Genomic DNA, 21,424 nt, shown 5'->3' on the forward strand with positions numbered 1-21,424 from the left:
GCTTATTAATAATGTTGCTGCTTACACACAGACACACCCACACATACACACACACACACACACACACACACACACACACACACACACACAGCTGTCCCAGTGTGTAGACGGTAGCACCAACTCACTCAGAAGACAGGTTATCAGAAGTGTCACTGCTGATATGTACTTTCTGCATTTGGCTGTAGAGCAAAAACTACAACACACACACACACACACACACATTACAGAAGAAAGTGTCAGGTTGCATTCCAGAAGTTTACAAAGAATTTATTTTTGAGGAACAACACTGCCAAACGACAGGAACACAACATGAATATCCTGTGGCAGTCCTTCCACGATTACACACAAACACACACTTCCCCTTTGTTCTGTCTTACTACTCCCAGCCCCATTTTCAGCCCAGGTCACAGGGAGTACATTCCTGGTAAAAATATAGAGACAGAAAGAGACTGATGGGACGAGTACCTGAAAGAGAGGAAACTGTTTGCCTAAAACTGGCCGTTAGATCTTTAATGTGTCATATCGTCGATGGGGCGTCAATGAAACAAGCTGTAGCTGTATGCAGCTGTATGTATAAATGTGTGACATAATGCTAAGGGCAACAAAGATGGAATAGTTCAGATTATGTTTGAAAGGTACTGGAAATCTGACTAAACTGAATATTAGCAGTTAGTTGCAACTGTGATACTATAATGTACCTGCATGCGTGGTTTCAGTTTCTCCGGTGTAATGTAATTTATTTATTTTTTATTTGTCAGTCAGTTGTAATATCAAAAATATATTTGAGCTTTTGGACTGTTGAGAAAGATTATTTAAAGGATATGAAATGTGTCACTATTTTCTGACACTTTATAGAATAAAACAAATAATCAGTTATTTAAGATTTTCACATAAACATGCTTTTGATAAATATACATTTTATTGTGAATGTTTTTTGACAAATATGTATACAGTAAAAGAAAGGAGAAAAAAAAAGAAAAATGGTCTTGACCAGTCACACCTGGTGATTATTATCAAATCATCTAATAGTTTAGACTCTTTACATGGTGGGGCAAAGGAGGGGCAAGAGGTCTAGACAGAGTGGCACATGCCTCTTTAGTAGTGAAAATCTCCTATGTAACTGAAGTCAACAAAATATCCACAAAAACACTTTAAAACTCTTTATGGCATCATTATTGCTTCTATCTCTTTTCTTCTCCTTTAGATGGGTAGGCTTAGAGAATTAGTTTTTACAAGTATTTTAAAGACATAAAAGTTGGGGGGAGCAAGAATCTACTCACTTTTTAAAGATGGCATTGCTTATTTCAGCAAGACAGTTCCACGCAGCAGAAAACTGTCTGTCGCATTATGAAACCAATGCAAGGACACAGGAGTCCTTAACCTGTATAGCCAAAGAAATCATACTACAAGAATAGGAAAACCTTAGACAGAGTTTCTTGAGTTTAACATTTAATATGTTATTCTTGTAATTTCTTCAGTTAAAGCTACATTTTCTTTTTGCAAATTATTGTTCTTTAAATGTATCTCTTGCATATCATCCCAAGTTTTTGTGTCACTTCTACAGAAGTGACAATTTTTACATTTTAAAGCTGAGAATAATTCCACTTACCAAAACCATTAAAATTTAAAATAACTCTCTACAAAGCTCTCAGATATTTATTTTAGTCTGTATAACAAAGTATGTCCTGCCAATTTCACAGTGTAGCTCTGAAAAAAAAATCCCTGTCACTTTGTAAATGAAACTTCTGAAACTCGTGTCTGCGCCTTGACACTTTCATTTTTGTTTTTTGTACTGACTTTACTGTAACTTTAATTTGCTTTCTACATTCTGATATATTTCACGCTGTAAAAACAACTTACAGTAAAATTACAGTTGGCAACTTAATGAGCTCCTTTGTTTATGTCTTTTGTATTCCATGGTGTTCCTATAATGTCGTTTCCCTTTTAGTCTTCCTTGTATGCATTTAAGGAATACATGCAGTAAAGATGCACTTCTATTCTATTCTGTTCTGTTTTTAGTTGTATTAGTAAATAAAAATCTGTTTCACAACATCCACAGGTATAAATGAGCCTGTCAGAGCTCAGATGGAGCTGTCTATGAACTCCATGTTTCAAAATAAGCCCTGCACGATGGCAGCTCATCGTGAGATGTCTGTGTGTAAGCGACTTTTTTTTCTCTTCCCAGCCTCTTACCGATGGCGCTGAGCAGCCGCGGTTTGTGTCCTCTGTGAAACCACAAGATAAAGCGACTGTTTCCACTAGCCTTACCTTCTCTTTCCTCGTTCTTGGCTTTTCCATCTCTGCTAAATCCGGCGACCGGAGCTCTAAACTTTCATCCCGCAGCAGCAGCAGAGAGACAGAGAAAAACAGTCATCCAAAGCCAGGGTACAAGTCCACTGTAGGTTATCCAGCGGTATATGTTACCAATAAACTTGAGAGTGAGAGGCTTGTGTGCTATGCAGCGGTGCTCCAAAGTTTCTCTGAGTGAAAGTTAATCCAGACTGCGTGCGCCATGTTCCCACAGGCGAACTTCTCCCCATAGCGGAATTTTTGTCCGGTGAGAGGCGGGGATCCGGTCGGCTCACCAGCTCACAGCAAGGTTTCAATTACTCTTCATGACATCAGAGAGGAGTTGAGTTACCTGACAGATATTCATTTCAGCAGACTTTTACACTGTGTTGGTGTAGTATGTTAACAGGAAGCCATACTTTGTGTAGGAATGAGGACTTGTTTAAAAATATATTATTTTATAGCATTTAGAGTCTATTGTAGAATATAGCCACCTACTCCGAGTGCTAGTGCCCTATACGGTTAAAAATAACGTTTGTTTAAAAAGACTTTAGACTGGAAGAAACATTATTAACATTATTGTGATTGGTGCAAAATTCTATGGACATGTAGACAAAGGGAACAGAGGTATTTAGTAGGTAAGGTGTTAGAGAAATGCAGATGGATAGATAATAGTACATTCTGCAAAAAGGATGAAAATGTCTGTACTAAACATGCACTTTAAGAAGAGGGAAGAACACAGGGTGACATATAAGAGATGAGGAAGGTGCACACAGAGGGTCCACATCTTATGCAAAATGTGCAATCTGAAAGATATAGGAGACTGCAAGGTGGTGTCAGAGGAGAATGTCGCTAAACAGCATCAGATGGTTGTCTGTAGGATGCCTTTGTACATTAAGAAGAGGAAGAAAGTGAAGGCAGAGGCAAGGAGTAAGTGAAAGAAGTTGAAGAAAGAAGAATGTTGCACAGAGTTCAGGAAGAAGTTGAGGCATGCTCTGGGTGGAAGGAAAGAGTTACCCGATGTTACCTGTATATTAAAGATGGCCCACTAACAAAACAAATTAGCCTCTTTGACTGTGGTAATACAAACTAAAATATCAAGAAGGTAGGTAAGGCTCTTTGTTGATACTGATTTTTGAATATTTTATGGAATTATACATAAACTACTAACTTTTAACTACTAATACTGTACACTTCACTGTGGTGTGAAAACTACTTTAGATCAAAGCATTTATTGACCAGACATTAACAAAAAACTGAGCACTGTCTCCTAAAGGAACCACGTGACGATCCCACATTCTGAATCATCCAGAAGGAGCCCCATTTGCATATACAATGGTCCCTCGTTTATCGCGGGAGTTACATTCTAAAAATAATCCGCGATAGGTGAAATCCACAAAGTAGCCAGCTTTATTTTTTACAATTATTACAGATGTTTTAGGGCTGTAAAGCCCCTCACTACACATTTTATACACTTTTCTCAGACAGGCATTAACATTTTCACACTTTTCTCTCTTTTTTAAACACTCTCAAAGTTCCAACCTTCGTAGAAAAAAAAGTCCAGTATTATACAATGAAACCAAAGATCAAACCCTGTATTCAGGTCAGGTCAGGACGCAGAACACAATGCACTGAAAAAAAAAAGAAAGCATGCAAAATTGCACACAAAAAAAATCCAGCGAGGTCGCAAAGGTGTCCCGCGTTATCATCATCACCTTTATTTATAAAGCACTTTAAAACAACCACAGCTGACACAAAGTGCTGTACATTGGAACTATATAATAAAGTCACATAAGATATAAATAAAAAGCCAAATAAAAGAAAAAGTAAAATACTTAATTAAATAACTAATTTAGTTACAAGAGAAACTAAGTCTCACTGAGGTTAAAAGCCAAAGAATAAAAGTGGACAGTGAAGGGGCCTCTCTAACATGCAAGGGCAAATTATTCCATAATTCAGGACCCACAATAGAAAAGGCCCCTCTGAGCTTCCTCCTGGATCTCGGTACCTCCAGGAGCAGCTGGTCAGCTGACCTGAGAGACTGACAGGGTGTGTGGGGATGAAGATGCTCACAGAGGTAAGGCGGGGCAAGATTGTGAAGGTATTTAAAAACAAACATGAGAATTTTAAAATGAACTCTAAAAGACATAGGCAGCCAGTACAGAGAGGCAGAGAGTGCAGGCCAAATGTCTTACTTACTCATTTGTGGCAAAAAACTGAGGCCGTCATTTTTATAAATGCATTTTGTTTCTTATTTGTATAGTTAAATATTACGCTCATGCTTGTGATGTGGACATATGCAGTTTATGTGAAGAGATGCCTAACTTAAAGAGTAGAAGCAGGATAATAGCCAGTCTGATTCTGTTTTTATGTCAGTAATGATGCCTACTGACAAACACCTCTAAAGCTCAACATGTGACATTTAAGATCTGGAACTCTCAAGATGTTAAATAGGTTTCATTTTATGTTTTACACTGCGCAAATAAATCTTGAAAGTTTGGCTAAACTTAAAATTAGCTAGCAGGTCTATGCAAAACAGGGAGAAACTATTTGTTTGCTTGAAGTAACTCTGACATAACTCTAACATTTACATTTTTCTTATAGATTAAGCAAACTTGTTAGTGAACACTACTCTTAGTCTTTAGCCTAAGCTGCATTCATCACTGCAGTCCTTAGCCTCACATTTACCATACAGTGTTGAGAATGATATTGATTGTCTCGTTTAACTGTTAACAAAAGTAATAACAATAATAATAATATATAATAATAATCTCAATTATTTTGAGAACATTAAGCAAAATCTACATTGCAATCCTTCACAGTGTAGCAAAAATATAGCATTCAAGTCATAAAATTAACAGGTACAAAGAAGACAATGATAACAATGTATCTTAACATTTAACAATATATCTTAACAAACTACTGTTTTTAAATCTAATTAGTTTTTTTTTTCTTTTTACATCTTACAACATAAAGTACATTTCAACATTTATTTCTTACGTACAGCTATTTAAGTAATTTTTTCTCTTTCATAGCTTTACTTACAACATAATTTGCAGCATTCTGCAACTCATACAGTACAGTGCAAATACTTACATATAGGCTACACATGTGCTGAAACATGAATATAAAACGCATCTACAGTATAGGGTACAGAACTGCAACCATGATTTTATTCTGTGAATACTGAGGTCAACAGTAACCTTTCTTCCAGGACAGCCAAAGCTCCTCCTTTTTAATGAGATGTGTTTTCATGGCAGATATCTCCATCTGTCATCTCAGGAGAAGCACATGTGTTACTATTCATTTTAACAATGGCTCAGCTGAATTGAGTTACTGCAGTGAGTCATTATAGTTTGCCAGCATGGATTATTACAGCTGGCTCTTGAACTTGCACACCTCAATAAAATGCTCTTCTTATTAAATGTTAGTTAGTAAAAAAACTATGGTGTCCTGCTAAGACCTACCAACATTTCTGTTACACTTTAGGAATAAGTTTATCTTGTCCTCAACAAGGCCATTTTGTTCCTTAGGTACAACCTCCACAACATCCCATATAGTAGACACCATAAATACACAGTACAATATTTCATAGTAATCCAAAGTTTTCAGTATTGGATAATAAATAAAGAATTGTAACAAAAAAAAAATATATATACACATATATATATATATATATTTCCTTCTCTGTAGGTTTTGCCTAAATAGTATAAAGTCAGTGGAAATAAATCTTCTAAGTTTGTATTGCTGATCTAAAAATTAATTAAATCAAATTAACATGATCTGTGCAGGCCTTAGAACATCAAACGAGAGTTGAAGTTGTCCTGTTAGTCATTATTGACAGAAAGACTTGAGCGTAAAGACAAATAAAGCTTTCCATAAGAGAGACTGACTGTGAAGAAGATTCATCAGGAAATGAACAGGAAAATTTTTTGCTAATCCATGTGAAAATAGATTTCATAGTGTCTTACGTATATAATATTGAACATTAGGACGAGGTTTTTTTCCCTTTAGACATTTTTTCTCTTCTTCTTCATTTGTCTGCGTCGGGTCAATCTCAGACACAGTTTGTGGAGCCTCACTTCTCTGTCTTTTCTCTTAGCTCTCCTTGGGTTTGGCCTCCTGAGGTTCAGTTGTACTGCCTGTAGATGGTGTTGCTCCTCCACTGCTACGCTGGTCCACTGATCCTGCTGAGGAAGCTCGGCTTTTACCACGACTAGAGTACAGCTGTTGAATGAAGCAGAAGAACAAATGTTTTGTGATGCTACTTAGTATTTAGTTTTAGTGTTAGAGTTGACATACCTTTACTTTACTTAAAAATGTATATTTCATGCAGTTTTTCTAATCATCCACTACATGGGATTATTTACATACAGAACAAGTATAAAGCTTAAGAGAATGCACGGCTGAACATGTATTTTAAATCACTGTATGCAATGGAAATGTGTGTAGCATCATCTCATGATCCGATGATCAGTATTTCCATTTTTTTAGGCACCAAACTAAAATATGTAGCTGTATATGAAAGATTTAGAATTATAGCTCCATGTCCACAGACTGATGCATGGCCATTTTGACCATTAATGCTATGTCATAATATATCAGTCATAGTGACTGTGTACTTGATCTGACTTCTTCTGTTATACACAGTGATATAACTGTATTATATTCTTTAAAGCTAGGCCAGTTAAATATATCTACTGTATATGTTTGTATACTTACTTGCTGTCTGCCGTGCATTCCTCAAGCAGGAAGCAGGACTGAGACACATGTCCCAGAAGATGAGCTTGCACTTTGGTCAGTTGTCTCTGTTTAGCCAAAGTCTGGAATATTCTAGAAGTACAAAAAGCCCAGTCAAATGAAATGTCCGAGCACATGACAAAGGCAGAGAGCATATGAAAAGGCCACTAGAACAAAAAGAGAACTGGAGAGAGTATCAAAGCAGAACAAAGCCGAGTGCGCTGTTATCTCAGTGTTTGCACATGCCCTGTAATTACTAAGTAAATGTGTGTATTTTAGATATGGTGTGACACATGCTGAAAAATTACCCCCGATCAGATTATTCTAGAAAAAAAAGCAAGTAAAAATTCTCCGTATGACTTCCCTGTACTGGTAATAATACAGAGAATTTACACAGTGTGTTGCCTTACCTGACAGTACAGTTGCAGTGGTAAAGTGTCTTTGGCTCCTGGTTGTAGAAGCCATATTTCTCATGCTGGGATGGGATCTTGTCCCTACACTCATCGATATCCTTATAGATACCACATGACATTGCTGTAGAGAAGCATCGGCAGAAGTGGTCAGTTACTCTGTTGTAGGAAAATCAGTGAATAATATACTGAGATGTGGTTAGTATCAAATACCTGTGATATCAGGGCCTACTTCAGTCACAGTATGATTTTTGGTTGGTACAATGTTCTCCAGATTTTCTCTTCTGTCAGGAACAGATCCCAAAGGTGTCTCTGTTGCATTACTGCCTGTGTATGTTGTAGCGTTAGTAAGAGGAATGATGGAGGCAAAGGGTGTAGGGACTGTGAATGCAGCAGCAGTATTGGAGGAAAGCTGTAAATCTGAAGTGCTATTCTCTAGGAGTTCTGCAGTTGTGGTAGAATTGATCACGGAGCTGTTCATGGTTTCATCTGTTGGCTTAGATTTGTACAATATGGGTGAATGAACCTCAGCATACAGAGCCATTTTAGTCTCCTTACACCTGCAAGTGAACCCAAAGGACGAAAAAATTACAGAAATATTTAGTTTTCTTATTGTTCCCAAGTGTTGACTTGGAAGATGGATGCTTTCTCTCAGATCAAAATTAAGTTACAAATACCAGCCTGAAACCAGTCTGAACCAAAAGAGATCAAAACTATAAACTGTATAGAAAAGATGGACTTAATTCAATTCAATTCAATTTCATTTATATAGCGCCAAATCACAACAACAGTCACCTCAAGGCACTTTATATTGTAAGGTAGACCCTACAATAATACATACAGAGAAAAACCAAACAATCAAATAACCCCCTATGAGCAAGCACTTTGTCAACAGCGGGAAGGAAAAACTCCCTTTTAACAGGAAGAATATCCTCCGGCAGAACCAGGCTCAGGGAGGGGCGGGGTCATCTGCTGCAAACGGTTGGGGGGAGAGAAGGAAGACAGGATAGAAGACACTTAGCTACAGTGACTTCGCCTATTACTTAGTGAGGTATTCACTAAGTCTGGAAACTAGTGATTGAAGCCATGAACTCATCAACTAATCGTTTAAAGAGGTCATAGAGGATGAGAGACTTCACTACAAGCAGACTTCTATCTATCTATCTATCTATCTATCTATCTATCTATCTATCTATCTATCTATCTATCTATCTATCTGTTGCTGAAAACAAGGAGTAATGGCAAGCTTATCTAGTTTTAGTAATAATCAATACTTCATGCTTTATGTATTGATTAGCTGTATATGTAAACTATAATATTCACTAGATAATTAGTTTGGATTTAGCTACACACTCAAAAACTCTCAATTTGGCTATAGCCAAACCTAGAATTAAGTTGCCTGACTAAATTGTTTGAACTAATCCATTTTTGTCATATGAAAAATTATCTTAAAACTTGGTCTTGCATGGAAAAAAAAAGAAAATGTAGCTTGGTGTTTTGACATTACAGGTGAGGTAAATAAGTATGGAGTTAATTTAAGTTAGCTGGTTAGTTGGCTGATAGAGTCAAGCTAGCTTTTTTTTCTTTCTGACTCAGTAAAACTGGGTCAAAAAGATGACACCTTATCAAAGATATTACCTTTAGTCCAGGTATATGCTTTTCAGACTTTTTTTCTAGATGTAAAAAGAGGCGAAAGTCTCCACTGTTTCCTGTAATTAGCTTGAGATCCAATTAGCTTTATCTCGACCAAAGTAGTGAACTACCAAAGCAATTTGTAAACCTGCTCGCAATCTAAGGGACAGATGCCTCAAACCCAGAACAAATAAAACTATAATGGCTGGATACCATGAGAGGTCAGGGAGAAATAACAATACTGGATGAATCATAGACCTTCACAATTACACAAAGTCATTTTATTTCCATCACAGCTTTACTTACATTCCAAACCAGTTTCTCTGTGTACACTGAAGCCGGTGGGAGAATGTAAAGCAGTGCATCTTCAGCAGGTTAAAGAAGGTATATCCCACTACATCAGCTATGCCGTCATCCGCCTCCACCAAACAACTTCGAAACCTTTAACATATTTGATGCCATCATTTTAAGAAAGAATCAACATCAAAGCACATGCAACAAACCAGCTGAAAAATAATCAGGAAAGGATAGGATAATTACTTGTTATCACAGTCACAATGAGACATGGTGAAGATGTTGCTGTTGAAAATGCCAAACTCTGAGTGAAAGGACAGGATGGTGTGTCTGCACTGATCGTGCTCCCGGCAGCAACGGTCGGTCTCTGAAAACACTCCTGCAACAGGTCAAAACATATATAGAAGGTGTGGATTAAAAGACTGTAACATGATTGAAACTCTCCAAAATGTAAATGTCAGTTTACTTGTTGTGATCATTGTTTTTTTTTTTCCTTTCTGTCAGTAATGTTCTTGGGTTTGTTCCCATTCTTTAAGTGTGCCACAAGTATATATATATATATATATATGTATATAGATAGATAGATAGATAGATAGATAGATAGATAGATAGATAGATAGATAGATAGATAGATAGATAGATAGATAGATAGATAGATAGATAGATATAAATAAAATATAACATTTACATATATTATTTACCCAAAAACCTGAATAAGGTTTATTGCCTTGTTAAGGAAGTGTGGATTTATCTTTTTGTTTGCTGTGAAAAACTGAAACTTCAAACAGGTAAAAATATATGTATAATAATATCAACTTTTTAAATGCTTCTTCAGAAAATTATTGAATTTCATTCAAATTAAAGACAGTCTAAATGGTCATTTTAGTGACTAAAATTAGCAGACAAGAGGGCTAGCAGAGGTGAACATTAGCAGAAAGCTATTAGCAATGACATACCTGTCAAAGCAGCCATATCCTGGAATATCAAGGGGAGAATTATTCCCCATAGAAATTTTTGTAACGGGCTGTAAACATACTTTTTAATGCAGGGATGTTTTGCTTTTTTAGTATGGGAATCTACTCTCTATTTAAAGAAGAGGGCTTTTGAAGAAGGAAGTAAAGCAACTGTAGTTTTTGGCACTTCTGCATAAGCCTCACTTTTCAGCTCCAGAGAGTACAGCTGTGATATTACACAGAAGAGGGAACACCCACTACTTTTTCTGTCTATATCTATATGTACTGCATGCCATCCATCTATTTCAGTTTTTCCTTATCTTCTTCATGGATAAAATATCTACCCTGGACCCATTGTGAGACTAATTTTTAATTTTGGCATTTATAAATGAAATTAGCTACACTTTATGTAGAGACACACTTTAAAAGATGAATACTAAACACAAGGATTTAGCAAGCAAGAAAGGCAGAGGTCAGTTAGTTGAATTATGGGAAATATATGTCCCTAGGCTGTTTCTGGAGTTTGGGAGAGAAGGGGCTAACATAGTTCACTGTCTGTGGCTTTCATTTTGCTCATTTTAAGTCTGTCTCTTGCATGTGTAATAACTTAACTTTTTGCTAAACTTGTTTCATCAACTCATTAACACAGAGTATTTTTAAGCCCATATCACTGGTTTCCAACTTTTGAAAGAAATGAAAAATATGTACTTGTGAGCACCATAGCAAGTCGTGCCCAACAGATCAATCAGAATTGAAAGAAAAAATTCAGAAGAAAAATTAAACATAGTTTTGTTTTTTTATCCTTTAAATGTTAGAGCAAACTTTAGTATTAAGGCTCCAAAGGTGGGAAGTACTCCCTGTACATAAGTTCAAAAACGGAGTTCATGGATCCACATACCCAGATCTGAATATGAGGGTGCCTTGTTGCCAGAGCCGCACCAGAGAGTCCCGGGTACAATAAAACCGCGCTTTACACGCTTATGTATGCTGACCTCTGACCTCTCATCTTGACCTTGAACACGAACACTCCTCACCGACCTCTTTCCTGTGGGTTCCCCGAGAGACGCCAGGGAGACGCACTGCCCTTCTGTCTCTAACACGGAGTCCAAATGGACATTTTCATTCGGATGCTCTGAAAAGCCCCGCGCGCGCTCCCGGCACAGAGACAAATAGTTCTGGGTCACCGCTGTGTCGTCGCTCCAAGTGCAGCCAAGCAGAGCGCGCTCCCCGGACCAGGCGGTGTGGTACAGCCGCAGAGATGGAGGGGTCTGCTGCGGGTCGCTACGGAGAAAATTGTAGTGCATTTCTCCGTTAGCAGAAACTTTAGTCCACGTGCAGAGAACCGAGGCTGCTGCTGCGGTGCAGCTCAGGAGTAATGATGTGCAGATGAGAGTAACAAGTGGAGCGATGCGCATCATGGTGGCGGCGGGTCGAGGAGGAAAGCAGCTGAAGGAAACAGGCTGGGAAACGGTTTCACTTCAGTATTGTTGTTTCACTCTCTGAGGACTTACGGACAGATCGACAGATTCCAGGTCGATTTTAAATGAGAAGAGGAGGAGGGGGGTGGTAGAGGAGGAGGAGGGTGCTCGGGTGATCCGGTGGTACTAAAATAAACACAATATCCAAACCACCCATGTGACCTGTTAGCATAGCCAAACACTTTACTCCCGCCCCCACACAGCCAAGCAAGGACACACACACACTATCTGTCCCACATCACAGACAGTGACCATGATACACACTATTGACAACACTCACCAAACCCACCCAGACACATACCCACAGGCAGCACGCTGCTACCAATCTACAAATGTATCTTTAAAAGTGATAGACACGCCCCAAAAACATTCTGACAACCTTATCAGTGTTTTCTGACTGACAGATGGAAATCTCTTGGAACTCCTGGGAGATTTGCTTTTATATTCAGTCCTTTCTCACTTTCTCCAACCTATGTCAAGACAGAAACTTTTAAACCATAATCCAAAAGCCTGCCTGCTTTTGGATTATGGACCTTTTACTACTATTTCTCAATCTTTTTTTTTAATTGACCTAAAGTGAAGCACTGCCCTCTTATGATCTCTAATCACAGGTTATGTCATTAGTGTTAGGTACACTAGGCTGGTGCCAGATTCTGTTGTGCTTTTAATCCTTTATGGGATAAATTCAACAAGCTGTTAGAAATATTCCTCAAAGATTTTGCTCCATGTTGACAGGAGCTGTCAATTACACATCCATGATGTAACTCTAGTTCAACCACATCCCAAAGGGGATCTGTTGGTTTGAGATGTAGTGACAGTGGGGACCATCTGAGTACAGTGAACTCATTGTCAAGAAACCAGTGTCAGAAGATTTGAGCTTTGTAATGCGGAGCGTTATCTGGCTGGAAGCAACTATCAGAAGATGTATGGTTATAAAGGTCCTCAACAACACTGAGTAGTTAGGCTGAGAAGTTTAAATGGTACTCAGTTTATACTAAGGGGTCCAAAGCATGACAAGAAAAAAACTCTTGATAATTTGATGCAAACTGTAGCCTCGGATTCCTGTTCTTAGCTGCCAGAAGCGTCACCTAGTGTGGTCTTCTGCTGCTGTAGCCCTTCTGATTCAAGGTTGAATGTGCTACGCATTCAGAGATACTCTTCTATATACTTTGGCTGTAATGACTGGTTATTTCAGTTACTGCTGCCTCTCTCTCAGCTTGAAGCAGCCCGTCCATTCTTCTCTGTCTGCTGGCATCAACAAGGTGAGAACTGCTGTTCAGTGGATATTTTGGGAGAGATAGTTGAATAGGAAAACCCCAATAGAACAGGATCTGAAATATTCAGAGCTGCCTGTTTGGCACAGACCAACAAGCATGCTTTGTTCAAAATCACTGAAATCACCTATTTTGATGCTCAGTTGTAACTTCAGCAGTCCTGACCATGTCTACATGCAAAATGCACTGAGTTTCTTCCATGGGATCTGCAGGTTACATATTTGTGTTAATGAGGCGTTAAGCAGGTGTACCTAATGATGTGGCCAGTAACTGTATTGCAGTGAGCAGCCCAACCAGGCAGACTGTTCTCTTCAAGTGTGCCTAAAATAGTATTTGAGTGTTGACATAGTTTTGTGATAGAGAAAAATATAATCTGTAATCTTATATAATCCGTGGACCCAGAAACATCCTCACCTACAGAAGATACTTGAACTAAAAAAATGAAAGACCACAGATGGCGTTTTGTGTCCATTTGACCTTTTTTTTCCACTCCGCTTGTCTCGTTCCAGGGTCATTTTGTCTTTTTTAGCAGCTTTTATTTTATTTTTCAATGACTGCCACTCTCTGTAGTCCTTTTTCATCTTGTTTTTGCAAGCTTGCATACTTATGCTACATTGCTCTATTTCTTATGATTTTTTTTTGTTCTTTTTTTGTGGTTGTTTTGTTTGTAGTCATTGAGTCTCCCCTTGCGATTTGTGTCTTTTTAACCTCTCATTATAGTAGGTTTCCTCTTTGTCTATTTTATTGTCATTTCACCTCTCTTTTGGTGATTTTGTTTACTGTTGTGGTCATCTTTTATCCTTTTTCTCTTTTTCTGTTCTCTGTTTGCTTCTTTTATTACCAGGTCATCTGTCTTTATCCCTTCTTGTGATTTTTGTGTCATTTTGTGTCACTTAGTAGCCATTTTGCATTTTTATAGCCATTTTATTACATCATTGTTGTCTCTCGTGTGTTGCTCCTGTGATTGTTTTGCTTATCTTTATACATTCATTTAGTCTCCTTATCTTTTTGTTGTAATGGTCTGTAATGTGTTTGTGTGTTGACATTTTTTGCTCTTGGTTTTTGTGTTTGCATTTTTTTTCTAGAGTCAGTAAAGTGTTCTTTGCCATTATATAGTTTGATGCAGACCTTTGCAGAGTTTCACAGCTTAATTCTACACAGCCTTTTGCTCTGTCTGAAGGTCTTGGAGTTGAAATGTAAATATTGGAGTTCTTGCCAGGCCTATCTTTTCAGCTGTGGTAGAACCTTTCTGATAACATCAAAAGTGAGATCATAGCTCGTAGATCATTCAAGATCAGACTTTTTTAGAGTGTAATGAGTCTATAAACTTTCCCCCAGTTAGACGGAAGAAGTTTTATCAGGAGAAGTCAAAGTTCACAAATTTTTCAGCTGCGTGTCTGTCTGAGCTGATTGGTTTGAACCTCACCTGATTCAGACAAAGTTTATGCCATGTCATACACAACAAATGCCGAGCAAGTTTCATCAGGTCTTTATTTATTAGCCATGTGTTGCTACAGACATGCACCAATATCAGTACAGACAGGACAATGTTGAATATGTAACTGAAAACAACCTGCAAATGTATATAAGATATACCCGTGGAGCAATATTTCATCATATTCCAAAAACAGAACTTCCGGTGACCAGATATTCCACTTTATGTGAGACTGGACATAAAGTGGAACCCTTACTTAAGCCCTTAACTCCCTCTTCCTATATATTCATATATTTAGACAATGTCACACATTTTAATTAGTTCTATTAGTTCTTGTTTACCAAACTCATCTCCTAAAAGTCTCACAAAAAATAGAACAAGAAAAATGATCAATAATAGATTTGCCAGTATATATGGATGAACACCTTTTCAACTCCAAAGATGAATACTAGACAGAACAGTGTTGTCCGTTTAAATATTCTGAACAACTGAACATGAGGTATAACCCTTAGTCTCTGGGTTCAAATTCACACAGGCCACATTGTGCCTTTCCCCCACATTTAGTTTCCTAGGATCTGGTCAACCTAACAGCCACTGCATAATTAAACTTGTTTTTGAAATAATCATTATTATAATTTCATGCAGAAACATTTTAGGTTGTTGAATACTCCCCACATGCATGGAAGAAGGTGATGTAGCGACCATGAAGATATGGAAAACAGTATGTTATCTGCATGTCACATGCAAAACAAATGATTGTTCACTGCAGTGCCTAACGTAATATTTAACAGATGCATAAAGCAGAATAAATATGTACCACAACACATGAAAATAAAAACATAACACCCATACCCAAACAATATGGAAAATCAGATGATAACACATGACCTTAGGTGACATGGATACATATCAATATCAGTATGTGTAAGTTCTGTAGATACTTGACTTGATGACGAAAATAAAGGGCTGTTATCTTGTCCATAAAACACGATAATCAGTTCAAACATTACTGCATGTCAGAATATTTGTTTATAGTCTGATACAGTTTATGATATGATAAACTCCTTTTGACAAAAAGCATAAAGGTCAACATCCATGTTGGTCACAAAAAACAATAGTGCTTAAAATGAAGCTTTCATATAGCATTTTGCAGCAAACTACATTGAAAGCAAGAGTACATTATTTGTCTACCTGCACTCATGGAAGACATTTTACAGAGAGATATGGAGAAAAAAATACAGACAAGAGTTGAAGATTTTAACTTTCAATCCTCAAACTGAGTGGTGTTGTCATTTAGAAGAACATGCCAACGCTCAATCTTCTTGTCTTTATTCTTGAGGCATTCATACCAGTGCTTCAAACACTCTCCTTTAGCCTGGATGCCTAACTGACAGCCACCTGAAGGTAGAAAGGAAACCATTATAAAAGATGAATATTTGTCTATTTCATTATGTACAAGCTTATTTCTAAATTTATAATACTTGCAGTGGCAGCATGTTCACATCTGAGGGTTCCTAAAACAAGGCAGATGTATAGCTGTGGGCTAGGCTTTAGAATTGTGTAGTGGTCAAACTGTGCTAAGATCAGTCAATGGTTTTCTGATAATTGGCCAACTTCTATATAAATTGCCTGGACAGAAAAATGAAAATCTTTGTGACACTAATAAGTCTAATAATGCACAACATTAGGAGCTTACAGAATTGACTGCATGTAAAAGACAGACACAGATACGTGGTCTTATAAGTGAAACCTATGCAAGAAGGGCTTCAAATCTTTGTCTTTGAACTCGCCAGCAAGGGGGTTCTCTGGTAGGAAAAAAAGTGACGGTTATATATGTCTGTGGGCAAACAATTCTCAGCAGTTCCAAGTGAGTTCATGGCTTTTAATACTGGTTTCAAGTTATACTAACTACAACATTAAGTTCTTTTTATAGTTTATGGTACTTATTAGAGTCAGAAAAGAGGATAAACCAGAGCATTCTTATTAGCTAACATCCTGTGATTGACTACTCATTAGAACACTCAGATCCACCCCTCACTTTCAACATCCAAAACACCATGGTGATGGCAGTTACAACAGCCAGATTGTGGCTTCATGACTGGACTTAACTAACAAATACGTGATACAACAGTGGCTACATCAATACAGTAGTGTAACAAGTGTGTGCCCCCTTCCCGATTTCCTAATGTTTTTCATATTTGTTGCACTAACATGTTTTATATCATCAAACAAATTTTAATATTAGCCAATGATGTCCTGAATGATTGAGTTGAGCTCAATTTCACTGTTCACTGCTGTCTATCAAAACATCCTGAAGGAGAATGTCCAGCCATCTGTTCAAGCTGAAGGGCACTTGGGTTCTGCAGCAGGACAAATGATCCAGGACGCAATAGTAAGTCCACCTCTGAATGGCTTAAGAAAAACTAAATGAAGACTTTGGAGTGGCCTAGGCAAAGTCCTGATCTGAACCCGATTGAGATGCTGTGGCATGACCTTTAAAAGGTGGTTCATGCTTGAAAACTCTCCAGTGCGACTGAATTACAACAAGTCTGCAAAGATGAGTGGCCCAAATTTTCTCTGATTGGTAGTTATCGCTAACGCTTGATTGCAGTTGTTGCTGCTAAGGGTGGCCCAAGCAGTTATTAGGTTTAGGGCACAATCACTTTTTCATTCAGGGCCATGTACGTTTGGATTTTTTCCCTCTCAATAATAAACACCTTCATTTAGAGACTGCCTTTTGTGTCTAAATTTGTTTGATGATCTGAAACATTTAAGTGTGACAAACATACAAAAAATCAGGAAGTGGACAAGCATCAATAAGGATATGTGATCAAAGTTATTAACTTACCAATAAAATCATTGGATTTCCCCATGTCATAGTCCCAGACTGAGATGTCAAGTGTTTTCTTGGCTAGCTCACCATGCTTAATTTCATAACTGAACTCCTATAACATAGTGACAGAAGAAAGTTTATTACAAAACTGTGAGTGAAATCTGGATGGGCAGAAAATGGCAAAATCCGCAGACTCACCTCATTAAACTCTGGGTTAAGTGTCTTCTTTTTGATCTGTGTCTTGTTTTTAGCTTTCTTTCCCATGTCTGGCTTGAGACATCTATCAAAGAGGACAGAACAACAAAGGTAAAATGCCATCCCTTGGGAATGAAGTTCAAGATTTCTGGGAATGTTTATTTACTTTGTTGAGCTCACTGACTTTGCTCGAAAATTTAACATCTATTTAAATGTTAACGAAGCACATTTCAACAGTTAAGTCAGATTAGCAGTGATAATCATAATCAGAAGTCTATTTTGAGTTTATTCCATATTTTTAACTTTGACGGGTCTAGGCTAGTTAACTTAAGAAACTGTCACTCCAGCTTCATATTTACTGAGGAGGCAAGATGTGTTACTGATACTTGTGTCCAATTCTTAGCAAAGCAAAGTAAAAAAAACCAAACAAATGAAAAAAGGATTTCCCCACTGTCATAGAGAGTTTATCTATGTAGTGACATTAGTGCAGATGCAGCTGGAAAAAACACATACACTTTGACAAACGGGTCAGAGTATCCATTGGAGTCCATTGCAGCCAGGTGAGCACATCGGACCACACCCACTATCAAATGACTCTGCTGGCTGTTGTACATCAATGATATCAAGATACGGCCCCTCTCCTCTGAGTTTTCAACTTCTTTCAGCTGTGAACACACATGCGTAAGTGACATGTACCAAATAACTTTAACATAAATAAATGAAAACTATTTCAACAAATTTGTCTTTGTAGTAAACACACTAAAATATGTCACTGGGATAAATCTCTACCCAAAAGTTCACCATGGAGTTCCACAGGGTTCTGTCCTAGGACCTATGTTTTACTCTGCGATGGCTGGAGAATTTGCATCTGTCTGAGATGTAACTAGAAGTACAAATGAGGATAAAACTATGAACCCCGTTATGAAATTTTTTTTTTAAGTAAGTTCTGTTAAATAAGTTCCTCCACATCTGATGGTCTTCAGCATAGATCTTGGTTTTCAGGCACCCCACAGATTTTACACAAATCTTCACATATTATTTTTTCCTCATGAGTCCTTCCACCTTGACAAGATTCTCTGTTCCAGATGCATTGAAGCATCCCCACAGTACAATACTCTTAGTGTACTCCTAGTGTGTTTCACAATGTGGATAGTTGTCTTTGGGTTGTGCGCCACTTCCTTGTTTCTCTAAACATAAGCAGTGTCACTGTGACCAAAGAGCTCTATTTTCAGCTCATCTCACAAAAGGATGCACGCAGTATCCAGCATCCATAATCTTTCTCCAGCCTGTGTTTACTTAGCAAGTTTTAGCGTCATTTCACTTGAGACTTCATCTCAAGCCACCAGTTGCTTTCTATTACAGAAATGTTGGGATTCTCTTTTTAATACAGTAAAATCTTGAACCTACTATGTAAAGCACCATGTTCTTGCTTTGTTTATTTTTTTATATAGTGCCAATATGAGTTGAAGTTTTTCTCTTACTGAACTGAAAACTCATAGTTTTTGCCTGGATAGTGATGCAACCACTTTCATGCCTTATTTGAAAGACAATAAACCACAATTTGAGTATCTACTGAGGCAAAGTGTCCTGTTCCCAAAATCACATAGTAAGATATCTGTATAACTTACTGAAACTCATCAGACCAGTTTTATGTAAGATAACATGAGACAAAAGGATTACTGGGACAGAAAAAAGTGAGATCTACCATGGCTGTTAAATGAATATAACTGATGACAGAAAAAGTAAAATAAATAAATAAAAAATGATCAGTAACATCTGTCTGATATAATTAACATAGTATGTGATCAGGTCATTGTCTGGCACAAAGGCAGTGCACAGCAGTGGTTAATAAGCAGTGGTAATACTTGGCTTCACCATAAGAGCTGAAGCCGGGGAATCTGAAGAAACTACTTTAGGCTACAGTACATACAGTGGGGCAAAAAAGTATTTAGTCAGCCACCGATTGTGCAAGTTCCCCCACCTAAAATGATGACAGAGGTCAGTAATTTGCACCAGAGGTACACTTCAACTGTGAGAGACAGAATGTGAAAAAAAAAAATCCATGAATCCACATGGTAGGATTTGTAAAGAATTTATTCGTAAATCAGGGTGGAAAATAAGTATTTGGTCAATAACAAAAATACAACTCAATACTTTGTTGGCAATAACAGAGGTCAAACGTTTGCTATAGGTCTCTACCAGGTTTGCACACACAGTAGCTGGTATTTTGGCCCATTCCTCCATGCAGATCTTCTCGAGAGCAGTGATGTTTTGGGGCTGTCGCCGAGCAACACGGACTTTCAACTCCCGCCACAGATTTTCTATGGGGTTGAGGTCTGGAGACTGGCTAGGCCACTCCAGGACTTTCAAATGCTTCTTACGGAGCCACTCCTTTGTTGCCCGGGCGGTGTGTTTTGGATCATTGTCATGTTGGAAGACCCAGCCTCGTTTCATCTTCAAAGTTCTCACTGATGGAAGGAGGTTTTGGCTCAAAATCTCACGATACATGGCCCCATTCATTCAGTCCTTAACACGGATCAGTCGTCCTGTCCCCTTGGCAGAAAAACAGCCCCATAGCATGATGTTTCCACCCCCATGCTTCACAGTAGGTATGGTGTTCTTGGGATGCAACTCAGTATTCTTCTTCCTCCAAACACGACGAGTTGAGTTTATACCAAAAAGTTCTACTTTGGTTTCATCTGACCACATGACATTCTCCCAATCCTCTGCTGTATCATCCATGTGCTCTCTGGCAAACTTCAGACGGGCCTGGACATGCACTGGCTTCAGCAGCGGAACACGTCTGGCACTGCGGGATTTGATTCCCTGCCGTTGTAGTGTGTTACTGATGGTGACCTTTGTTACTTTGGTCCCAGCTCTCTGCAGGTCATTCACCAGGTCCCCCCGTGTGGTTCTGGGATCTTTGCTCACCGTTCTCATGATCATTTTGACCCCACGGGATGAGATCTTGCGTGGAGCCCCAGATCGAGGGAGATTATCAGTGGTCTTGTATGTCTTCCATTTTCTGATGATTGCTCCCACAGTTGATTTTTTCACACCAAGCTGCTTGCCTATTGTAGATTCACTCTTCCCAGTCTGGTGCAGGTCTACAATACTTTTCCTGGTGTCCTTCGAAAGCTCTTTGGTCTTGGCCATGGCGGAGTTTGGAGTCTGACTGTTTGAGGCTGTGGACAGGTGTCTTTTATACAGATGATGAGTTCAAACAGGTGCCATTCATACAGGTAACGAGTGGGGGACAGAAAAGCTTCTTACAGAAGACGTTACAGGTCTGTGAGAGCCAGAGATTTTCCTTGTTTGAGGTGACCAAATACTTATTTTCCACCCTGATTTACGAATAAATTCTTTACAAATCCTACCATGTGAATTCATGGATTTCTTTTTCACATTCTGTCTCTCACAGTTGAAGTGTACCTCTGGTGCAAATTACTGACCTCTGTCATCATTTTAAGTGGGGGAACTTGCACAATCGGTGGCTGACTAAATACTTTTTTGCCCCACTGTATATACATACATCCTTCAGATAAAACCTGAAAATAAGCAAATGCAAGATACATCGAATAAAAGAACATAAGTAACATCAGTATAGAAGATGCCTGTAAAAGGAACAGTGGCCTTAAGTATATTACCTGATTTTTATTTGAAACTGTGTAATGTTATATATTTTACATTTACACAAATGTAGCTTATATGTTTTAATTTCTATTTTTTAAATACGTATATTAACTAATGCACAGTGGTAAGATCTATGTGAAGGTCTTACATCATCCTCATAAAGAGCCATGCCACGGATGGATCCTCCTACAGCCTTCTTCACCTGTACAGAGAGCAAACCATCATCATTATCATCATCATCCTCATCATGATTGAAGC

The 21,424-nt window shown here is 38.1% G+C and overlaps 3 protein-coding genes across 7 annotated transcripts in view; all 3 read right to left on the bottom strand.

The window, feature by feature from the left end:
* Positions 1-2,544, bottom strand: part of ttc28 (tetratricopeptide repeat domain 28) — a 160,996-nt gene extending 158,452 nt beyond the window's left edge. For all 3 annotated transcript variants that reach the window (XM_080876642.1, XM_080876641.1, XM_080876640.1), the window contains exon 1: positions 2,269-2,544. In XM_080876642.1, coding sequence (XP_080732768.1) covers positions 2,269-2,298 — 30 coding nt within the window. In that variant the 5' untranslated portion in view covers positions 2,299-2,544. The remainder of the gene's footprint in view (positions 1-2,268) is intronic.
* A 3,755-nt stretch (positions 2,545-6,299) lies between these two features.
* On the bottom strand, positions 6,300-11,804 carry pla2g3 (phospholipase A2 group III; the record flags this gene model as incomplete). The annotated part of the gene is made up of 7 exons (XM_080874644.1): positions 11,217-11,804; positions 9,612-9,744; positions 9,378-9,512; positions 7,653-7,999; positions 7,440-7,563; positions 7,012-7,122; positions 6,300-6,516 (listed from the first exon to the last, which is right to left on the bottom strand). The coding sequence occupies exons 1-7, from the start codon at positions 11,734-11,736 to the stop codon at positions 6,300-6,302; spliced, it is 1,587 nt and encodes a 528-aa protein (XP_080730770.1). The 5' UTR covers positions 11,737-11,804.
* Positions 11,805-14,559: 2,755 nt separating this feature from the next.
* rph3aa (rabphilin 3A homolog (mouse), a) overlaps positions 14,560-21,424 on the bottom strand; it is a 49,280-nt gene continuing 42,415 nt past the window's right edge. For all 3 annotated transcript variants that reach the window (XM_080876123.1, XM_080876124.1, XM_080876122.1), the window contains exons 12-16: positions 21,315-21,368; positions 18,047-18,198; positions 17,537-17,618; positions 17,354-17,450; positions 14,560-15,903 (exon numbers count right to left, since the gene is read on the bottom strand). In XM_080876123.1, the coding sequence (XP_080732249.1) occupies positions 15,770-15,903; positions 17,354-17,450; positions 17,537-17,618; positions 18,047-18,198; positions 21,315-21,368 (519 nt within the window). In that variant the 3' untranslated portion in view covers positions 14,560-15,769. The remainder of the gene's footprint in view (positions 15,904-17,353; positions 17,451-17,536; positions 17,619-18,046; positions 18,199-21,314; positions 21,369-21,424) is intronic.

This window comes from Rhamphochromis sp. 'chilingali' (genome assembly GCF_963969265.1).
Source record: "Rhamphochromis sp. 'chilingali' genome assembly, chromosome: 2".
In the NCBI taxonomy this organism is placed as follows: domain Eukaryota; kingdom Metazoa; phylum Chordata; class Actinopteri; order Cichliformes; family Cichlidae; genus Rhamphochromis; species Rhamphochromis sp. 'chilingali'.